Source organism: Rhipicephalus microplus, chromosome 4 (genome assembly GCF_043290135.1).
Source record: "Rhipicephalus microplus isolate Deutch F79 chromosome 4, USDA_Rmic, whole genome shotgun sequence".
Lineage (NCBI taxonomy): Eukaryota > Metazoa > Arthropoda > Arachnida > Ixodida > Ixodidae > Rhipicephalus > Rhipicephalus microplus.
In genome coordinates, this window is record NC_134703.1 from 198,446,510 (window position 1) to 198,468,792 (window position 22,283).

General features: G+C 46.7%; 1 protein-coding gene across 1 annotated transcript in view; it reads left to right on the forward strand.

Moving 5' to 3' along the window:
- Window positions 1–15,567, forward strand: part of LOC119172992 (tryptase-2) — a 110,774-nt gene extending 95,207 nt beyond the window's left edge. Inside the window, exons 5-6 of the mRNA XM_037424126.2 lie at window positions 9,721–9,872; window positions 10,205–15,567. Of these exons, the coding sequence (XP_037280023.2) occupies window positions 9,721–9,872; window positions 10,205–10,369 (317 nt within the window). The 3' untranslated portion in view covers window positions 10,370–15,567. The remainder of the gene's footprint in view (window positions 1–9,720; window positions 9,873–10,204) is intronic.
- The last annotated feature ends 6,716 nt before the right edge of the window (window positions 15,568–22,283 follow it).

Sequence of the window (22,283 nt, forward strand, 5' to 3'; positions counted from 1 at the left end):
TCTGGTATAGGTACGGTGACAGAAAATTTGTCACGCTACGTTGATACCCTCATTTCTTCTATTCCGGTTTCACTTCCCTCGTACATTAAAGACACCAATCACTTTTTAAATGATATCATTGATTTAGACATTCCTGATGGGTCATTTTTGGTGATCCTCGATGTTTGTTCTTTGTACACCAACATTCCCCATTCTGATGGTATCCGCGCTGTTGTAAAAGCGTATAACGAGTCTGACCTCGACAAACCGATAGACTCCTCTACACTAGCTACGCTTCTCAAATTAATTCTCGAACTAAACAATTTCGAGTTCAACGGACAACACTTCATTCAAGTTAGCGGCACTTCCATGGGCACACGAATAGGCCCGAATTACGCAAATATTTTTATGGGCTCTCTAGAACGCGATTTTCTTGCCAGCCGCGATTTGAAGCCTTTTTATTACAAGCGTTTTATCGATGACATTTTTTTAGTATGGCATCATGGTGAATCCCAGCTTCTTTCTTTCATCAGCGATTATAATAATGCCCATCCAAATATATCATTCTCGCACTCATACTCGGACACCAGTGTCAACTTTCTTGACGTCACAGTGACACTGTACAATCGAAAATTGACGACCAAACTATATAGGAAACCAACCGATAGACATCAGTATCTTCACTTCCATAGTAGTCACACAAAACACTGCAAAACCAGTATTCCATATAGTCAGGCCATTCGCTTTAAACGCATCTGCTCTGATAACAATGATTTCGCTCGCAACTGCGAAGACCTACGAGGTGCTCTTACGAGGCAAGGATACCCATCGGGAATCATAGACGACGCCCTCAAGAAGGCTAACAACATTGACCGTAAAGAGTTGCTCACAAGCAACAAACGATCTGCAAACACTTCACGTAACAGTGTTAACCTCATCCTTACGCACTCAGCTTCGGTTCCTAATGTGGCCAATATTCTAAGAAAACACCACAATATCTTGCAACAAAGTGATCACTTAAAAGACATTTTTACGGAACCATCGAGGGTAGTTTACCGCAGATCACGCAACCTGCATGATACATTAACATCATCGAAAATAATTAATCGGTCCAACTACAGTGGTTGCCATCCTTGCAATAAGCCCCGCTGCAAGGTTTGCCCGCACATGTCAAGTACTCATACCGCAACTAGCACCGCATCAAACTTTTCCTTAAAAATCAACGGAGACTTCACTTGCGACAGCGCTAATGTTATCTACATGCTTGAGTGCTCCACTTGCCGTATGCAATACATTGGGCATACCGAAACATCATTCAGGTTACGTTTTAACAACCACAGAGCCCATGCTTCTAACCTTCCTCATCTTCCACTGTCAAAACATGTCCAGATGCCAGGGCACTCTTTCGATAACATCAAAGCCACAATATTACAATCCGGGTTTAAAACTCATCATGACCGAGAAGTTCGCGAGTCCTATCTCATTAACAAGTTCAACACTTTGCACTCAGGCATCAACGAAAGCGTTGGACGCGTTACTTTCCTTTCTATGTAGCATTGTCCATCACAGGAATGCGTTAAATGCCCCCCAACCCATGCCATCGTTTCTTCTCTCATTTGTTTGATTATATATATTTTTTGTGTGTGCTTCCATTTATTATATGTGCGCATGCAGTAGTTTGGCATCAAACTTGACGCTTCAGTTACCAGTTGAATTTTGTTTACTGTCCCTCGGGTATCTTACAGTGTGCGTGACATGTGCTCATGATATTCGCTTGGCTTATGAAGTGCTTTATTGCTTTAAAAATTTTGCCCTACGCATAAAAATTTGCCCTACGCTGAAGCTATGCGCTCATATCTTGAGTTATCCACAGCGATATTGTTGCTCAATACTCGTATCAAATTATACTGACAATGTTGTTTTGGTATTGCTTTCGCACTTTCTAATCACTATTCTGATCAATTGTGTGATTTCAACGGCCCTTAAAAGGGGCATCTGCTTGTCTACTCTTTATTCCCTGACGAAGGCCGTGCCACGGCTGAAACGTTGGCATAAAAGTATTGCTCTTTCGTACGTGTACTCGCTTGTGTTCTTTATACGTACCAGACCCCTTGAACTTCCTGCTGAATATATATATATATATATATATATATATATATAAATGTATATATATATATATATATATATATATATATATATATATATATATATATTGTCACGTGATCACAGAACGACCACAACGTCTGTTCACAGGAGCAGCACTGGACGTCGAGCCGAACCGAACGTTAGAGCACGAGCACACCAACCGTCCTCTTCTTCTTTCACACCATGGCACTTACTCGCATTGGCATGGCTAAACCTCGTTCCATGCCTGTGTCATTACCCCCCCCCTTCGAAAAAGAAAGTACCACCCCGATGACCAATGCCGATTAAAAGTTAAAGTAGTCGCGTACACGCAAAAAGACGGATGATGAAGCAGTGTCAGGTGGCTCGGGGGTAGTGTGGCTTCATCCGTGACACATGAACAATGTAGGCCTGCTGAGAACATCGAGATCGCTGAGCTGTGTCTTCAAGCAGAATTTCGTAGTTGACATCTGTGAGGCGCCGTAGTACTCTATAGGGACCGAAGTAGCGGTGACGTAACTTTTGCGAGTGGCCCCTTTTGCGAAAGGGGATCCACAGCCAGACCAGATCACCGGGTTGGTAAATGACATGGCGAAGACGGGAGTTGTACCTCTGCGAGTCAATTCGTTGTTGTTTTCGGATCCGCTCGAGTGCAAGCTGGCGGGCCGCGTCGGCGAGCCGGATAAAGTCGTTCGCATCAGTAGTAATATCGGTCGTGTAAGGCAACAGCATGGCATCAAGCATTGCAATTGCTTCTCGGCCGTGAAGCAACCAGAAGGGAGTGAAACCCGTAGTCTCTTGAACCGCAGTGTTCTAAGCGAACGTTACGTATGGCAAAATTGCATCCCAGTTTTTGTGATCACGGTCGACGTACATAGATAGCATGTCAGCGAGCATCTTGTTTAATCTCTCCGTCAGACCGTTGGTTTGTGGATGGTATGCGGTTGTTTTGCGATGAGCTGTTCCACTAAGTCGTGACATCTTGCATCAATTGGGCTGTAAAGGCTGTTCCACGGTCAGTGATAACAACTCTTGGCGCTCCATGGTGGAGGACGATGTTGTTGATGAAAAAATACGCAACCTCATTGGCGGTGCCTTGTTGTAGGGCTTTCGTTTCGAAGTACCTCGTTAAATAGTCAGTAGTGACTACGATCCAGCGGTTGCCATCATGTGAATCCGGGAAGGGCCCAAGCAAGTCCATGCCGATTCGTTCAAACGGTTGTGACGGGGGTGCAACAGGCTGCAATAAACCTGCAGGGCGCACAGGTGGGGCTTTACGGTGCTGGCAATGATTGCACGTTTTAACGTAATGCTTGACATCGTGGGTGAGCTTTGGCCAGTAGTAGTGAGTCCGAATCCAGGCAAGGGTACGTGCGAATCCTAGGTGGCCGGAGGAAGGCTCGTCGTGGCAGGCAGATAAAATGTCAGCACGTAGGCCTGGTGGAACTACGAGGAGGTACTCAGTCGCATAAGGTTCGAAGTTCTTTTTGTAGACGATGTCGTTGCGGAGACAAAATGACCCTGAACGTGCGAATGCCGATGGTGGACTCGAGCTGCGACCTTGAAGGTATTTGATAAGTTGTTGGATCTCTGAATCATTCCACTGTTGTTGGGCCAAGTCAAATTCACTGACTGCTCAAAGAAAATGGCCATCGGTATCATCGTCCCTCGATGTCGTCGCGAGGGGTGCGCGCGAAAGGCAATCAGCATCAGTTTGCCTGCGGCCCGACTTGTAGATGACTGTAACCTCAAATTCTTGAAGGCGTAAGCTCCACCTCGCGAGGTGCCCTGAAGGGTCCTTGAAATTGGCCAGCCAACAGAGGACATGATGGTCCGTAACTACTCTGAATAGACGGCCATACAGATACGGTCGGAACTTTGTTATCGCCCAAATAACAGCAAGACATTCCTTCTCCGTGGTCGAGTAGTTAGTTTCCGCAGATGACAAAATGCGGCTAGCATAAGCGATGGGACGTTCAGCACCGTCTTGCCACTGGACGAGTACTGCACCAAGACCGATGTTGCTTGCGTCAGTGTGAAGTTCGCTGGTGGCATCTTCATCAAAGTGCCCTAGTAAGGGTTCACTCTGAAGGCACTGCTGAAGCTGGGAAAAAGCAGCTCTCTGCTCTGGACCCCACAAAAAACGAGTATCCTCCTTCGTTAAACGAGTAAGGGGTTCAGCGATGTTGGCAAAGCTCTGGACAAAGCGCTTGTAGTAGGCGCATAGACCCAAAAACCGGCGCAAATCCCGTTTGTTCGAAGGTGGAGGAAATGCAGCAACAGCCATGGTCTTTTCTGGGTCTGGTCTAATGCCATCGTGACTGATAAGGTGGCCGAGGATCTTTAGTTCTTCGTACCCAAAATGACACTTCTCTGGTTTTAGCGATAGGCCTGCGGATCGAATAGCGACGAAGACGGACTGAAGTTGTTGTAAATGTTGCTCAAATGTTTTGGAAAAAACAACGACGTCGTCTAAATACACGAGGCAGGATTCCCACTTCAGACCGGACAGGACGGTGTCGATCATCCTTTGGAACGTTGCCGGTGCAGAGCACAATCCAAATGGTAACACTTTAAATTCGTAGAGGCCATCGGGAGTTATGAATGCTGTTTTTTCCCTGTCACGTTCATCGACCTCAATCTGCCAGTAGCCGCTGCGTAAATCCATTGAGGAAAAATATCGGGCATGTCGAAGTCGATCCAGTGAATCATCTATGCGCGGGAGAGGGTAAACGTCTCTCTTCGTCACTTTGTTGAGCTTCCGGTAATCGACGCAAAATCGAAGAGTGCCGTCTTTCTTTTTAACAAGTACGACGGGTGACGCCCATGGACTGTTCGAGGGTTGGATGACGTCGTCGTCGAGCATCTGTTTCACTTGAAAACGTATTGCCTCTTGTTCTTTTTGCGACACGCGGTAGGCGTGCTGTCGTACAGGCCGTTCGGTAGGGTCCGTTATAATGCGGTGCTTCACGGTTGGGGTCTGCTTGATTTTGGAGGTGGACGCAAAGCAATCACTATACGTACGTAAAATCATGCATATCTGCTGTTGCTGCGCACCGGATAGCTGGCAATTCACGTTAACCGTACTGGATAATGCAGTGTTACCTTTGGCAGCAATGGTAATCGGAGCGATAGTGGAACATTCTTCGTCATCGATGGCTTCAAAGTTCGCGATTGCTGTTCGCTTTGCCAAGTGTTGGTACTGGCCGCCGAAATTCGTGATCAGAAGCTGAGTCCTACGATGTTTCAGTTTGACGATAGCACGCGCGACACAAATCTGCCGAGCCAAGAGCACCGAGAGGTTAGTTTCCGCGATGCCACTACTCTTGTTGTCACAGTCGCTCTCCACAGTTACCAACATACTGGCTCGCGGCGGCAGTGCGATGGTGTCGTCAGCAATTCGAAGTGTTGTGGTCGGCGCAACTGCATCCTTTCGTAGGGCTGTATGGTCGTTAGATAAGGTTATGAGCATGTCGCGAAGGTTAATAATGGCTCCATACTCGCGGAGAAAATTCATTCCGAAAATCAGGTTTTGGGAGCATTCGCGCAATACAACGAAGAAAAAAATGTACGTCGACTCACGAATTCGGAGGCGGGCAGTGCACATTCCTAGCGGTGTCAATAGGTGACCTCCCGCAGTCCGGAGGTTGGTTCCATGTCACCAAGGTGTCGTTACCTTTTTTAGCTGTGCTGCGAGGTCAGCGCTTATAACAGAATAATCGGCACCCGTATCTACCAGAGCGGTCAGCGGGTGGTTGTCGACAAGGACAGAGATACGAGCAGAGACCCGTTTGTCGTCGATGGCACACGTCGGTGAAAGAATGTCGTCGGATGTCGGCAGGCAAATCGGGGGAGGGTCTTGTAACGGTCGATAAACAGCGGCTTCACCCCCAGAGGTTGCTGTTCTTAGTTTCTTCGGCGCGGGCTTGTGGATCTAGGTGATCTTCCTGCAAGGACGTCCGCAAAGGTCGATTGTTGGCCAGGCGACGTGGAACGCCGTGGAGTTGGTGAGCGGGATTGGCGACGCGGAAGGGTTGAGGATCGTTGGCTTGCCAAGTATTCGCCGATAGCACGGGGCCGCTCACCATCTTTGGGTCGACGAGCATCCGGACGAAAGCCAGGAAGACCCATGTGCCTGTAGGCGCACTCACGGTAGATGTGACATGGTTCACCACAGTGATAACATAGAGGCCGGTTGTCGGGAGCACGCCATACACTGGATTTCCGTGTAAGAGGTGGGTTGCCGTACTGCGGTGGTGCCGAGTAGAACGACGGTGCCGTCTGCAGGGTGGACGGACGGGACGGATAGCCAACAGCCGGTGCAGGAGTACGTAGTGCTTCCGCGTACGTTAATATCGGAGCTTCGGCTAGACGCGGGGCCGTCATGGGTTGGACTTCGGCTGCACGCAGAGTCGTCATGGGGTGCACCAGCTGCCGGACCTCTTCGCGAACGACATCCGTTAGAGCAGCAACATGGGGCGGAGAAAACACCACGTGCAGCTTTTGCAGCTCCTCGCGCACAATACTGCGCACGAGCTCCGTCAGGTCTTTTACAGTCATGACGTCAGGTGTTGGCAGGGCCGACGACACTGACGAAAGACTGCCAGGACGCTCATACTGGTACGAACGCTGCCTTAGCATTCTCTCTATTGTCGTGGCTTCGCGGAGGAAATCCTCTACAGTGCTGGGAGGGTTCCGCACTAGTCCCGCGAACAGTTGCTCTTTCACTCCCCGCATTAGGAGGCGCACCTTCTTCTCTTCCGTCATTGAGGAGTCGGCTCGCCTGAACAGCCGCGACATGTCCTCAACGAACATGGCAACACTCTCGTTCGAACGCTGGTTTCGGGAATTGAGGAGCCGCTCCGCTTGCTCCTTTTGGTCAGAGCTTTGGAAGGTATTTCGCAACTGGCTGCAAAACTCTGGCCAGGTTGTCATAGTGGCTTCATGGTTTTCGAACCAAGTGCGCGCAGAGTCCTCGAAATAAAAGTAGACATACCGAAGCTTTCGCTGCTCGTTCCACTCGTTGACGCTGCCGCAACGGTTGTAGTCGTCAAGCCAGTCGTCGACGACCTCGTAAGGGTCACCGTGGAACGGCTTCGGAGTTCGCGGGACGTTGAAGAACCATGGAGGAGGCAGCGTTGATGTTTCTTGGATTTGCGTTCCCGCACTAGCCATAGTACTGCCGAGTTGTGGAAATGGTCCTAATTCAGGAGGTAGGCCTAGTTGTCGCCTGCTACGCCGTCGGTCAGCTGGTTCTTCCAAGTCGCGACTAGTGTCTGGACCTTGCTGCTGATTGCAGTGCATACAACACCACCCAGCACCTCCACCAGAAAATGTCACGTGATCACAGAACGACCACAACGTCCGTTCACAGAAGCAGCACTGGACGTCGAGCCGAACCGAACGTTAGAGCACGAGCACACCAACCGTCCTCTTCTTCTTTCACACCATGGCACATACTCGCATTGGCATGGCTAAACCTCGTTCCATGCCTGTGGCAATATATATATATATATATATATATATATATATATATATATATATATATATATATATATATATATATATATATATATATATATGCGGGCAGATGAGGTGATTAAGAAGTTTGCGGGTGTAAATTAGCAGCAGCCGAAAGCACAGGACTGAGTTAACTGGCGGAACATGGTAGAGGCCTTTGTCCTGCAGTGGGCGTAGTCAAGCTGATGATGATGATGATATATAGCGGTGGCGGCAGCGGACAAGTACGGCGCTGCGCGTGACCGGAGTTGTGGTCATATAACAGCTTTCGCTGTATTAAAGATCAATGAGCTACCGCTAACACCACCACTTTTAATGCGTTATACGGCCCGAACTTGACGAACACAGCGGTCAGCATGTGTATCTGACTTAAACAAAAAAGAAACTAAGGCTCCTTAATTCCTTCCTCCCGCTGTATTGGCCGCCCTTACTTCAACGACCTTCTACTTAGTAAACTATAGCGGTTCAGGCTTGTTGGTTTCCCGTTTTGCTAAAGTGGCCTGGGGTGAAGCAGGAGAAAAACACATAAACAATGAAGACGAGCGCTTGCTTCCAGTTGAAAGTTTAGTGTTTCCCAGAAACGTACAAAAATCAAAAAGAAGAACCAACAAAACACGGAATGCGAAAAGAAACGCAGAAAGGCCTCCTTTCAATCACCGTGTGGTCACGCTGGCGTCCTTCAGAAATGCTTTGGAGAAAGAAGTATCGTTGATGGCACACGGCACCACACACCAAAGTCTTTGGGTGGTTTGTGGCTTCCGCGATAAGCTGCGGTTTTTTCAAATGGGCGCTGCAAGAAAAGAGGGAAAAAACGAAAGAAAAAAAAACACTGCTAGTTAGATTGGCATAAAGGAACACATTCTAAAAAATGACGCTTTCGTTTGGCGCCCGTTGTGCAGTATACAATGCTCCTCACAATAAAAATATCACTGGTGGATTTCAAAATGGCAGTGTAACATTGTTGGCAAGCTCAAGCATGCGATCATTTAAACACACTTCAGTTATGCCTGAAGGTGCGCAATGGGATACGGATAACACAGCGACCACCTCGCTTTCAAAAAAGGTAGGAGTCAGTTTAGCCCTCAGCAAAAATGTAGAAATGGTGGGTGCATATCTCGCCGCGGACTTCCCAGGTCACAGGAGTAAAAAGGCTTTTTGCCCGTAATGAACACGTCTCAGCTCATTTCCGAAATAAAAAAGGAACGAGAAACGCGTGTCCTGGTTATTATCGCGATACGGGCGATACATTGTAAAAGTACTTCACCACTGAGATACAAATAAACTTTTGCAAAGTACCTCGATACAGCAATACAGATATTCGAAAGTATCTCTGAAATAACATCATGATACCCTTGTATCGTGATACTACCCAGCTTTGCCAAACACAAGTATACTATGTAAAAACTCTTGTATAACAATAACTTTAGTTAGTTAGTTAGTTAGTTAGTTAGTTAGTTAGTTAGTTAGTTAGTTAGTTAGTTAGTTAGTTAGTTAGTTAGTTAGTTAGTTAGTTAGTTAGTTAGTTAGTTAGTTAGTTAGTTAGTTAGTTAGTTAGTTAGTTAGTTAGTTAGTTAGTTAGTTAGTTAGTTGCGCGTTTTCGCAAACTGCTCACGAATGGGGCAAAAGGAGAGAGTGTCTCCTGACTTGGCCCACGCTTCGTGAGGCACCTTAGGCAGGTACAGTAAAACAGTACATAGAAATATTCAACACATACAATAAAATAATAAATAAACAAGGAGCACTGCAACAAGCGGAGCGCTGCAACAACGATATACAGTAAGTATTCCACCACCTCTGCAAGGGCACGTTTTATTTTAGTGTTATGCCGATTCCTCTAACGGTGGAATCATTCATGTTTTGTTTTTCTTTTTTAAGCCATGCGCACTGTGTACGTTTAGTGGATGGTTTTGGGCACAGATGTTTCGCATGTGCGATTCGACTAGGAACAATGACGAGCCTCGACGACACACGCAAGATGTTGTGTGACCTGCTCGGCCCCTAAAAGTGTTTTTCTAGATTTATTAAGCTTCATTGTAACAACGTTCCCTAGTTTTTCATCATTGAGGGACCAAGTGTCCTTTGATATTGATGTCGCAGATGCGCGGCCGTCCAACATTCTCCAGGAGGTGTTTGTGAAGATCTACGACAACGGCGTCTGCGACGCTGCCTACAGGCGCAAGTTCAAGATCCCTATTAAGAAGTGGCACTTGTGCGCCGGAACCCTAGTAGGCGGACGAGGAACATGTCACGTGAGGCACTCTTCATATTCTTCGCTTAATACATGAGCGTACGTTGTGGCAAGGACGCAAACGCACATGTGTCTTTTTCGTTTTGCATGCGATGCTTGTACTCATGATGATTGTACAGATAATTGCCTCGATCAGAGAATGAAAGCAGCTTTGTCAGAAGAAACTGTACGTGAAGTTATCTCGAACTGATTGTCCACAACACCACAGCTCGCAAGTGAAACACGAATAATTAAAAGAACATAAAGTTGTTGCGGTATTGTAGGTCTTGGTTCACTAGATGACACTAGACGACCGATTGTTCTTATTGTCTGCCGCTGAATGTCAATCTGCAGGGTGATTCGGGAGGTCCCCTGCAGTGCAAGCTGTTTGGCCGCTGGCACTTGACGGGTATCACGTCATTCGGCTCTGGCTGCGCCAAGAAAGGCTTCCCGGACGTGTACACGAAGGTGGCACACTACGTGGATTGGATCAAGGAAGTCATGCAGCGCCCCCACTAAGCAGTCATTGAAAGTGTGATGGACGCCAACTAGTGCCCCGCCAGAACGCCGCACCGATGAGACCTATCCGTCGCCGTGTGGTTCACAGTAGAGCCATTCACTGTTGTAGAAGACCAGGTCCTGCAACGGGGAGTGAAGGGGAGTACGTAAATGCGTTAACCCGATGTTCCTTTCTTCTTATGTGATCAACAGTGGAGACAGTAGACCTACCGGCCTAGTTTTCCTAATGTGTGAGTGCTGTGCACTAAGAATAATCCATGGAAGTACTGCCGTCCGGAGGCGGATGTGGGTGAGCGAATCGCCGATAGTCAGTGACTGGAAGCGTGGCCAGTGATGAAAGCCCAGCCAAGCCTCCAAATCGTAAGCCACTATCACAGCCTGTTGTTCTAAGTTCACAACAGCTTTTCTGGTCACGAAACTGCTGTTTCATATAAAACTAGTGGCGGCCACTGGGGACGCCACAGTATGAAATGGTGGCCACCCAACGGTGTGGCCACCGCAGGCGACGTATGTATTTATTTTTGCTGGCACGTCGTGGACGAAAGATTCACTCCTTTTAGACAGCATTTGTATTTTCTTTTGCCGTAGCGAATATACGAATTAAGCTTTGAACTTTGAGGTTGTTTTCGTAACGAAAACAAGGCGCATACAAAATGTAAACAATGTTATGTTCAGCTGGCAGCTCAGTGTGCAAGCAGTCGAGATGCAGGTCACTTACTTGATACTGCAAAATTTTTTGTTTAGTTTGTTCAACAGGCGTCACATAAACAAAAGGTGATCTGAGCGTGATGCGTTATACAGAGAATAGGATATCAGGGGCATTAACGTTGACAGTCCCAAAGCCTAAGCTCAAGGTCAAGAACGATTATTTCCCGAACTTCTGTTCGCATGCGCGTGGATTCAGTAGTAGTGACTAGCTATTTTTACGTAACAGAAAATGTTCCAGAGTGTGAGTTCGCGTTTCCCTGCAATAATTTTGAAATGCATACATTGGCAGATTGTAACCATCACTGGAACCCTTTCCTTAGTGTAAATGTCGTTTTCAGGCCTTGACAACGTTGCTAGTTTTCATGCATATTAATCAAATCGTACCAGACCATTTCCTAATGTGTTTTCGATTCGAACATCTCCTAAGCAAACCGCATGAAATAATATGTCCTCCAATTCAGAATCGCGCTTCTTAAATTTTATCTCGTACGAGCAGGGTAACAAAGATTAACGATCGACTGCATTCAGTCCCATACTTCCTTGGCGAATCAAGACACTTAATCAAATTGCAACCTCGATCTTTTTTATTAAAAAAACGAGTACGTCCAGATGCTTATCATGTACATAAAAGAAACAATTTTTACCTTCACTGATCAGTGCAATAGTGTAGAATTCAAAAGACGTCTTAACGAAATATTGACACAAAAATCTTGCATCTAGTTTTTTTTTTTGTTATTGCTGTTACAATATGTAGCTAATGGTCAGTTTATCACGGTTGTAGACACCCTTCGCACACGATGGCTGTTTAAATTGTTTGAGTAGTTTAAGCGAATTTCAAACTACTAGTGGCCATTATTGTTGACTTCCGATTCTTGAAGTAGGCTGCCAGGCCGTCGAACACAGAAGAACTTGTGTTGAATGTAAGGTACGGCAATTGTTTGTCGGCCTCGATTTGGTGCTGCGTTTATCGGGAAATCATTCGCGTGAATAATGTCCCATGAATGAAAGTGCTTCACACACACACACGCAGATACTTCGAATCAATGCTGAAGTCGTTCGCTTTTTGCTACGTTAAACTCGCATCGAGTTCTCTAACTTTCCACGAACATTTAGCATTCAAACAAAAAACACCACCTTTTTAATGTCCTTAAACAGCACCCTGGTACGCAGCACCTAAACAGCATCGTCCCGCGAACGTGCAGCTTCAACTGTGCAGTACCTTAACTTGACCCTTATTCAAAAAGCAATCACATATATTGAGTACACGTGCGAACTTACGGCTCGCGGCAGCTGCATATGCAGACTCGGCGTAATCAACCTAGAGGACCGGAGAAGCGTGCCCTCATGCGTGGCAGCTTTCGGTCCCATATCAAGCTACCCCAGGGCGTTTCGTGGCCAGAAAGAGTATTGAATGACTGTGGACCTAGGGAACCTCTTACCTTTAGGTTGTTAAATTCCATGCTATAGAGCCTAAGGCTGATAATACTCCTTATTGGCAGATTGTTACAGCTTCGGTTCTTTAAGGGATCAGCGAAAACTACTTTTCACACCTCGGCCAAATTGTTTTCCAGTGCTCGTGTAGCTGTAAAAGAGTAGAGCAGCTTAGGTTTCCCGAATGAGACGAGATACAAACGGAGAGCCCGCTTTTTCAGTTGTTGTCACGGTGCAAGAATACTTTAGGTGAGTGAACGCCGTGAAGCGAGCGCTTGGCTGGGAGGGACCTATCGTGTTCTCGTGTGTGGCACGCCGATAGATGGCTCGCTGGACTGAGAACCGTGGCAGGCCTGCTGGCGAATTTCGCAAAGCACATCCGGCACGTGAACGACGGTTTTCAAATCAGCAAAAATCGGGTAATCGTGCGATATCAACCGCGTGACATACATAGAGCGGTGTCGCGAAAGAGGGGTGAAAGGAAGGAGGTTGACAGTGCGGCTACGGTGTTGTGGCAACGATAAATGAGCACTACTTTCCTCCGTCGCGGAGCTTTCCTACACCGAGAGGTATACGGAGTGGAAACCGGGGCAAAGTTTGTAGCGCCATCTCCCAGGCTTCTAGCGAAGCCGAACATTATCGGGCAGCGGATAGTCCCGGCGTTTGCTCACCTAAAGTATTCTTGCACCGTGGTTGTTGTGTATACGTACATACAGTGGCATCAACACTTTTTTTTTCATAAGCGGTAGTTTTAATTTTCTAGGTTGTATAAACTTCCACTGTGCATGAAAAAAAATAATTACAACGTTATATCACATGATCACATGCCTCCTTAATTTGTCTGCTTCTCCAATCGGTGGACATCTGTTGGTCGCGTTTCGATGGAGGCGAAATGTACAGGCCCCTGCACAATGTCATGTCAGTGCGCGATAACGAACACCAGGTAGTCAAAATTTTTTTGAGCCCTCTACTACGGCAATTCTCATAAATATATCGTGGTTGTGGGACGGAAAATACTAAATATTCTTAATATTTGTTTGACATGCTTTCGCGCGCATACGATGCCCGTTACCTTATCTAGCTTGTGCAATAGATCGCTCGTCCAAGCTGACAATGTGTCACCTTGCTTTGCATGCCCTTCAATCTGCACTACTGCTTGCGCACTCAGCACTGTCTGAAGATATTTTCCTCGTTAACACTGCGAATGAGCTTTGCGTTCATAATGCGTTGTTGATTGTGCGTGTAAGCGCAGCAGTGACTCTTTCCGAAGTCGTTCTTACGTGTTGAAAAGTGCACCACGAGAAAACTAATGGCATCTTCGGGAAAGCGCACCAACCGTCTTCGGTAACCAGGGCGCGCCCCGTCGAGCACTTTGTTTTTGTTGTTCCGAGGTGCTCCGAAAAAATCGGTGGAGCGACGCTGTGCAATCCCAACATTTGTTGCGTGCCACGCGCGTAGCAGACGATCAGCAGACGAAGCGCAACGGCTAGTATTCTATTTGCCCCTCCACAGAACCGGGGCGTTCGGCCCCTTTTTGGTTTTGGGAAAATTCTAGACTGCTCCACGACTGCTCGCCCCGCCGCGGTGGTCTACTGGCTAAGGTACTCGGCTGCTGACCCGCAGGTCGTGGGTTCGAAACCCGGCTGTGGCGGCTGCATTTCTGATGGAGGCGGAAATGTTGTAGGCCCGTGTGTTCAGATTTGGGGGCACGTTAAAGAACCCCAGGTGGTCAAAATCTCCGCAGCCCTCCACTACGGCGTCTCTCATAATCATATGGTGGTTTTGGGACGTTAAACCCCACAAATCAATCCACGACTGCTCCGGGGCACAATTTTCGAACATGCTGTAAGACACAAGAAGAAGAATCACACTTTACGGCACTGTCTAAAACCTGACAGCATTAGACATCACTAGCACCATTTTTACTACGGTCGCGTGTTCTCGCATCATTGACAGCATGACAATGCGCTCACAAAGGTGAAGGAAGGTTGCAAAAGATTAAAAAAGTGACTACATCTACTATCTTTCTGCATGCAAACTATGGCCAACAGCCACGCATTATGAAATCATCGGCAGCCGATTTAGGTGTTTGCGGACATGAAAAAAGGGCACAGAAAACTTTTACGAGGTAATCGCAAGTACAATCTCTTGCTACGTTATGTCACAACCTAAGAAAGAGATTCAATTTCCATAGAGTGCTTCTGGGTGTATGCTTACACATCAACTCCTTAGATGCCGCTGTGGTATGCGTGTTTTTCATACTTATTTTCTTTTCTAATTATCCATTTCAACATGTATACCGAAATACAACTTGCCCAAATGTGAATCTTACTGTGTTTCTTGCGCGCCTAATCAAGAAATAGTAAACCAAAGTGCATTATTCATAGAGAAATCAGAAATATTGTCGTTATTCAAGTCGTCAGGAGTTTAAAGTACCCGTACTTCGGTGAGCAGGTGGTCGAATAATACAGGTAGTGTGCAGCAGGAGAATGTTGCATGAAATTTCTCCTGTCGCAAACGCATTCGTTTACTTTGTGTCATTGATATATCAATATGTGGAAATGAATGAATGATATGAATTTTATTTGGGCCAGGCTCTTTGTATTTCAGCCCTAAGGTGGGTGGCCTCCTCAGTTAGTCAGGTAGCCATTGTTCGCTACCGCCACTCGAGCCCGGTTCACCAATCCTAGCTGGTTGTCGGGGTCTTGCATCACCAGCGAAACCTCCCACTGGTCTTCGAATCCTTCCTCTTTATCCGTTTCTTTTTGTTTGCGTTTGAACTTGGCAGTGCCGACGGCGGTATGTCCGAATTGTGGAGACACTCCAGCACCATGTGGCGCAGAGTGTTGCGCGTGTCTGGAGGCCAAAACCTGCAGTCCCGCCTGAACGTTCCTGTATACATAGCGTGCATCAATGTTCCATGCGGGTAAGTCCCGGCTTGTAGTCTTCTTCATGTCACCCCTTGTTCCCTACTCAGACTCTTGTGTGCTGGCGGGTACCACTTCCTCTGCTTCCTGTAGTGTGCCAAAATGTCTGCGTACTTCTCATGCTTGTCGTGACAGCCGTCGGTACGTGATCTCGGCGTGTCGAAGATGGCTCGGCGTGCCTGATCTCGAGCCGCGGCGTGCGCCACTGGTTCCCCGCGAGAGAATCATGTCCCGGTGTCCAAAGGATGGTTATTTCGTCCACCTCAGTGCTTTATAAGTCATGTGGTGCTGCGTTTCCAATCCGACCGTTCATGTATCTTCTAGACGCCTCATGCGAAACTGTTATCATGGTGTCCCGCGTATCCCTGCATGTAGCGATGGCCAAGGCTATGCCCAGCTCTTCCGCTGTACTCGCGTCGTTGGCACATATGGATGCTGCTCCCCATTCTGTGCCGCTTTCGTCGACCACGCTAATAGCAAAGCGGTCATTTGTAAGGTAAGCCGCTGCTTCCGTGTGTCTCACATTTTCTTAATTCCTGTTGGTGCGTTGTAGCATCTGCTTGAGCAGTTTTATCCTTGCTTGCCTTTTTCATTTGTCATATTTAAGATCCATGTTCCTCGGTATATTGCTTATATATAAGTTATTTCTGATCTCGTACGGAATGCGCTAAGGAACGTGCATGTCATTCTCGATGCGGTAATACAAAACTTGGAGCAGGGCTCTACCCGTATTCGTCAGCTGCAGTCTCTCCAGCTGGCTGAGATGGTGTGGTTCCGTGAGCTCATCCCATGTTTTGTGCAGTCCCACTTTAAGCAACTTTTCGTGGATGTGGAAGGTTACAGGCCCATGGTAAACTTGTAGACATTTCTGATAAGAGTGTTAATTTGAATCCTCTGGGTATTCTTCATATCTACGTACAGGGTCCCGTACGTGATTATACTTGTAACTAACGCCTCAATCATTTTTGTGAATTCTTCTTCTTTCAGTTAGGGGCTTTTGCTTGTCATCTTTTTTGTCAGGTGACTGACCTGTTGCACGGTTCTTTTAATCTTTTCTAACTCTGCTACTCCGGCCCATCATTTTGAATAAGCAGTCCGAGAATGCGCTGCGTTGAAACCTGAGAAATCACGATGCCTCCCACCTTCACTGCCTCCCACTTCTGGGTCCCGTGTCTGCGGTGGTTGTCGGCCTCTTAAGCGCTTTCTTGGCATTGAGAGTTGAGACTTTGCTGGGGCGCACGTCAGTCCACATGCTCCTAAATATTTTTCTGTTCGGTCAACCGCTTCTTGCAGAGCGTCTTGCTGTTCACCTGTGTATCCCCCCATGATGGTGAAGTCGTCAGCATAATTGCATGGTCAATCACTGCTATTTGTTGGATCGAGTTCCTTTGATAACGAGCTCATTGTCAGATTGAAGAGGGTTGGAGAAATGACGGAGCCTTGGGGCGTACCCTTCGGTGGTATTTCAAACTTCTCAGAGCGCAAGTAGCCTATTCTCACTGTAGCTGTCCTTTATTTCAGAAAAGACCTAACGTAGTTATACACTTTTCCCCGCAGTTGTAGATGTTCAGGTGTTGCAGTATGGCTTCGTGCGACACGTTGTCAAAAGTCCCTTTCACGGCCAGTGCAAGGATGGCTCCCTGAGTGTGCGTGGCCAGTCTATGACTTTTCCTTGATCTGCAGTATGATGTCTTGCGTGGACAGGTGAGCTCATAAGCCGAACATGGTCTTTGGGAAGTGTCAATTGCCCCCGAAAGCGCAATTATGAGCAGAAAGTGTCTAACTTTGTGGTTTCTCTAAGCATAGGAAGTGCTTCTATGAATAGGTCAAAACTATCAATCAACTTTCTTGTTTTTGTTGTAAATGTGTAAAAGTTATTCCACGTTTTCAAGGTGAAAGAGCTAAGCAATCTATTAAATACGTGCTTTTTTATAAGCAGCACTAAAAATGCAACAGCTGCTACAAGAAATTATTTTCGAGGTTTTTTCTCAACAACGATCGTTATCGCGCGAGCTCACAACGACGACAAAAAGACAACAAGACGTCGCTGTTCTGAGCTCACGTTATAACAATCGCCATGACCTACCAACGAGCCTAAACCGTGACGCTTCTAAGTTTTTTTCCTCAACCGTCGGCTTTTGACAACTGGCGAGAGCTCTGGGAAATTCAGAGGGCGCAAAATGAGGCGTAACTCAGCATCTTTACGTTTTCTTGTTTTTGTCATGAGAATAACTACAATTGCTATGTTTGGTGCTTGTAAATATGATACGTTTATAACAAAAGCGGAATAGGTTTTCATGTAAAGTTCTTTACTTGGATACGTATCTACAGCCTCAGACTCAGAAATACGGACAGGAAGGACAAAAGACAAGTGCCTTTCTTCATTTTAAGAACAATGCTCTTGAAGCTCCAGGTAAAACGTGGGGTGTACTCAAAAAACACTCAGCCATTGCTTATCAATAACAAAACCACAGCTGCACCCACCTGGGTTTAACCTTGCCTTACCCCGCATGCGCTGAAGAGCAGCCGCCACCAATCCCCGCTCACAGAATCAGGCAGTCCGCGCAGCCACTGCGCCAAGCTTGACCAAAATGGAACGAGCTGAGAGTTAGACACGAAAGGCCCGTGTGTTCTGTAGGGGGTGTCATAGCCAAGTTTGCGCCATAGTTTGTGTCATAGTTTCTGGCGCTACAATTTGGACATCCTTGCATGGAGTTTCTCGTTCGACTGTGTGTTCTTCAGGGTAGGACATAGTCTAGAAGGCCAGGTCAAGCCCTGTAAGATCGACCAACTTCGCCATTAAAAAAGCCTTACGGTGCTCTTGTAAACTTCCTACTTTTATTGTGATAGCAATTATATAAACTCTCTTGGCTGTATTTCGCCGGCGGTGTCAGCTGTCGATGTCATGCACGGTATATATATATATAGCCCTGCCGTGGTGGTCTAGTGGCTAAGGTACTCGGCTGCATTTCCGATGGAGGCGGAAATGTTGTAGGCCCGTGTGCTCAGATTTGGGCGCACGTTGAAGAACCCCAGATGGTCAAAATTTCTGGAGCCCTCTACTACAGCGTCTCTCAGAATCATATGGTGGTTTCGGGACGTCAAACCCCACATATCTATCAATCAAATATATATATATATATATATATATATATATATATATATATATATATATATATATATATATATATATATATATATATATATATATATATATATATATATATATATATATATATATATATGGACTCAAACGTGGGGCATCCACGTCGTGAATGCGAGGCGTTGGCCACCGAGCCACCCCAAGGTACCTCCTTGAACGTTCTAACGGCAAGCTATTTATTTCTACAACTCACCACTGTTGGCGGGCACCTTAGGGGGAGGGAGAGTACTATCGCGTTTTCAGCATTATCGGCAAGACAGCTCAGTGAGCGCGCGGCAGCTATCATCTCTCACGTGTACTTTGGCCCGCGGAGAGGAAGATAGTGGACAATCTCTGGCGTGCCCTTTCCTTCCGGTGGGGAGGATCATACGTCTTGGCTTGCGTTGGGGCACTGGAACAATTCTGTTGTAGTTACCGGGCGCACAAAAGTCACTGCAATCGTTGCACAGCCTCCGTTTGCGAAAGGGGCGCGCTTTTGAGATACAGCGAAGTAACAACTGAGATGCTTATTCGCTTTCATCTGTACCTGTGAGTACGTTTGGTGTGTCACTTGTGCGCGAGAAACGCGGAGAACGTTTCGATCTGCTTGTGACTCTGCGCGTGATCTCCCAATTTGTTGCTATCGCGTTCATTACTTCGCCTTTGAGGCAAAGCTGTGATTTTTTTATTTTTGAACTTTTCCGCCACCAATATGCGAATCAGTCGCGTCTGCGAAGCTTTTCCTTTACCGTTCGCTGTGTTCTGTTTATGCTACACAAAACTTCCACAGCTCGAAAAATGAACGAAGGACACAGACAGAGAATCGCTAACTTCCAAGTGAAAACTTATTTCGGTAAACACACATATGTAAGTGCCGACACCTAATAAAAGCTGCCCAATGGCAAGAAAAAATAATAAATTAGCCACGACCGAAGGAAATACACTATCCCGGAGATATGTGAGCAAAAAACAGGTAAGCACGTTAATTGGGTGACGGACAGAGAAAAAGTATACTAACATGGGCGTCACGTGTTGAGGCGGTCGAGCCGTCTCGGCCCCTCAACAATCTCTCGCATCAGCGCTCTTAAAGTCAGCCGCACGCTCCTCGCACACGAGGATCCCCCAGAAATCACAAAGGTCCCGACGAATTCCTTCTAATCCCTGATTCTACCAGCCTATTCTCTGTCTCTTCTTTTTCGCTCATCCCTAAATTGGTTTTTGTATTTATCAACCCACTGGTACTTACCCGAAAAGTCTTGGCAGATAGCTCATTAAGATATATCGGTGTCCGGTTTCACTTCACTATAAACCGTGTCTCCTAGAAAAAAAGCCGCTTCAACTTTACATTCACAGGTACTCAAAAGCTTTTCAATGTGGCATTGTGAAGCTGTGCTTCTAGAACTCCCTTAGAAGTCTTGTTTTCACAGCTTTTAGTATTGCAGCGAGAATCAAACGGGACACCTCGATAAACTGATTGTCCCTGGCATTACGTAGCATCGGTCACTGATAAACTCCTCCAGAAAACCCAGAACCTTTTTTGTGGCGGGCGCAATGGGGTGGGTGAAGATGAGAGTCTGTAAAGCGTGGTAGTTGTCCCTTACAATCACCATGTCTTCCATCACCTTTATTCAAATGGGGCGAGCGCTGATAATAATGGGGTTAGTTCAGAGTCCCGGATATAGCTCTACCTGCGCATTGATTAATTTGTGGGTTTTAACGTCCCAAAACCACCATATGATTATGAGAGATGCTGTGGTGGAGGGCTCCGGAAATTTCGAACACCTGGGGTTCTTTAACGTGCACCCAAATCTGAGCACACGGGCCTACAACATTTCCGCCTCCATCGGAAATGCAGCCGCCGCAACCGGGATTCGATCCCACAACCTGCGGGTTGGCAGCCGAGTACCTTAGCCACAAGAGCACCGCGGCGGGGCCGCACTACCTGCGCAAGCAAGCTTCTCCTGGCTACAGTAAAATAGGCGGATGCCAGATCAAACACAAGAACTTGTTTTTAACATGTGTCAATTTCGTGTTGTAGAACATCGTTGCGTGATATCGGCACCGACAACTGGCCCAAGCGTCTGATCAAAGTGGTAGAAATTCAAAGACCATGAAAAAAAAATCAACTCATTCCACGTACCTTAGGAATCGGCAATATGCGAATCATGCGTAGACACATTACACAACGATGCCAAATATATTGTGTAAAACATATTGCACCAGGTCGATGCCAACCTCTTCGAAAGGCGTAGTAGGCAGATTTACGGGGTGAAGAAGGCCGTGCGGGGCACTGGTCGGTCATTTGTGACGCTGGCACTGCTCGCTGCTCAAGACGTATTGCTTCGTAAAATCTCGCATTCGAGGCAAGTAAAAACGCTGCTGTGCTCGATGTAAGGTGCAAATTAACCCAAGGTGTCCTGAAGTTGGATCATCGTGCATAGTACGGCAAACGTCACATTGAAGACTTGATCACATTGAAGAAACATGCGCCTGCTGCTCTGTAATTAGTCTTCCACAACAGTTCGTCACGAAGGCGAAAGCGACCACTGCCTTTGAGACTGCGGGCGTCAGCGAACAAAGGGTCTAAAGATAGGTCATTGGGTTGTTCCCGCATGAATATCTTGGCGTCAGTAAATGTGTGAGAAACTACAGCAAAAGAAATGTCGAAGATATCTGCGCTGTCTTCCATCATGATCATAAGGAGGCGAGAAAGACAATCAGCGTTCGAATGAAGTCTTCCACTTCTTTACGAAATACTGAAGTCGAATTGTTGAAGGCGTAAGGCCTATCATGCAAGGCAGCCAGAAGGGTTTCGGAGGGTAACCAGCCAACATAATGAATGATGGTCTGTCACAATCATGAATGAACGGCCGCAGAGGTAACAACGAAGCTTCTGAATGGTGAATACAGCCGCTAAATATTCTTGCTCACTCACCGTATAATTCCTTTCAGCCTTGCTTAGAGATCGACTTGCATAAGGAACGACATGCTCTGCATTATCATGGTGCTGAACAAGCATACCTCCGATGCCAATTCCACTTGCGTCACTGTGCACTTCAGTAGGCGCAGATGAATCTAAATGGCGAAAAATAGGTTCGGATGTCTGTAGAAGCTTCAGTTCCGAGAATGCGGCATCACGTTCAGGTGTCCACTAAAATGGGCTGTTTTTTGCAACAAGCACAACGTCCGCGAATCTCGGCACAAAGCGACGAAAGTAGGAACATAAGCCCAAAAAGCTGCAAAGTTCCTTTAGTGTCTGGGGTAGTTTGAATGTTCTGACTGCCTCGATTTTACGGAGATCTGGCCTGACACTATCTTTGTCAACTAGGTGATTGAGAACTAGTGCTTGTTGTTCCCCAAACCGGCACTTCTTAGAGTTCATAATCAAGCCAGCCTTTCCGACACAGTATAAAACAAGGCTCAAATGGACATTATGTTGCTCGAAAGTACGCCCGAAAACTACGACGACGTCCAGGTAGCATAAGCACACCTCCGATTTAAGACCACAAAGGACAGCGTGCATAAATCTTTCAAAGGTGACGGGGGCGTTGCAAAGCCCGAACGGCATCACGTTGAATTGGTACAGTGCATCAGGCGTCATGAATGTGGTCTTCTCCTTGTCTGATGGGTGCATAGATATCTGCCAGTATCCTGATTGTTGGTCTACTGAAAAAAGTACAAATCCAAGTGTAGGCAGTCAGTTACG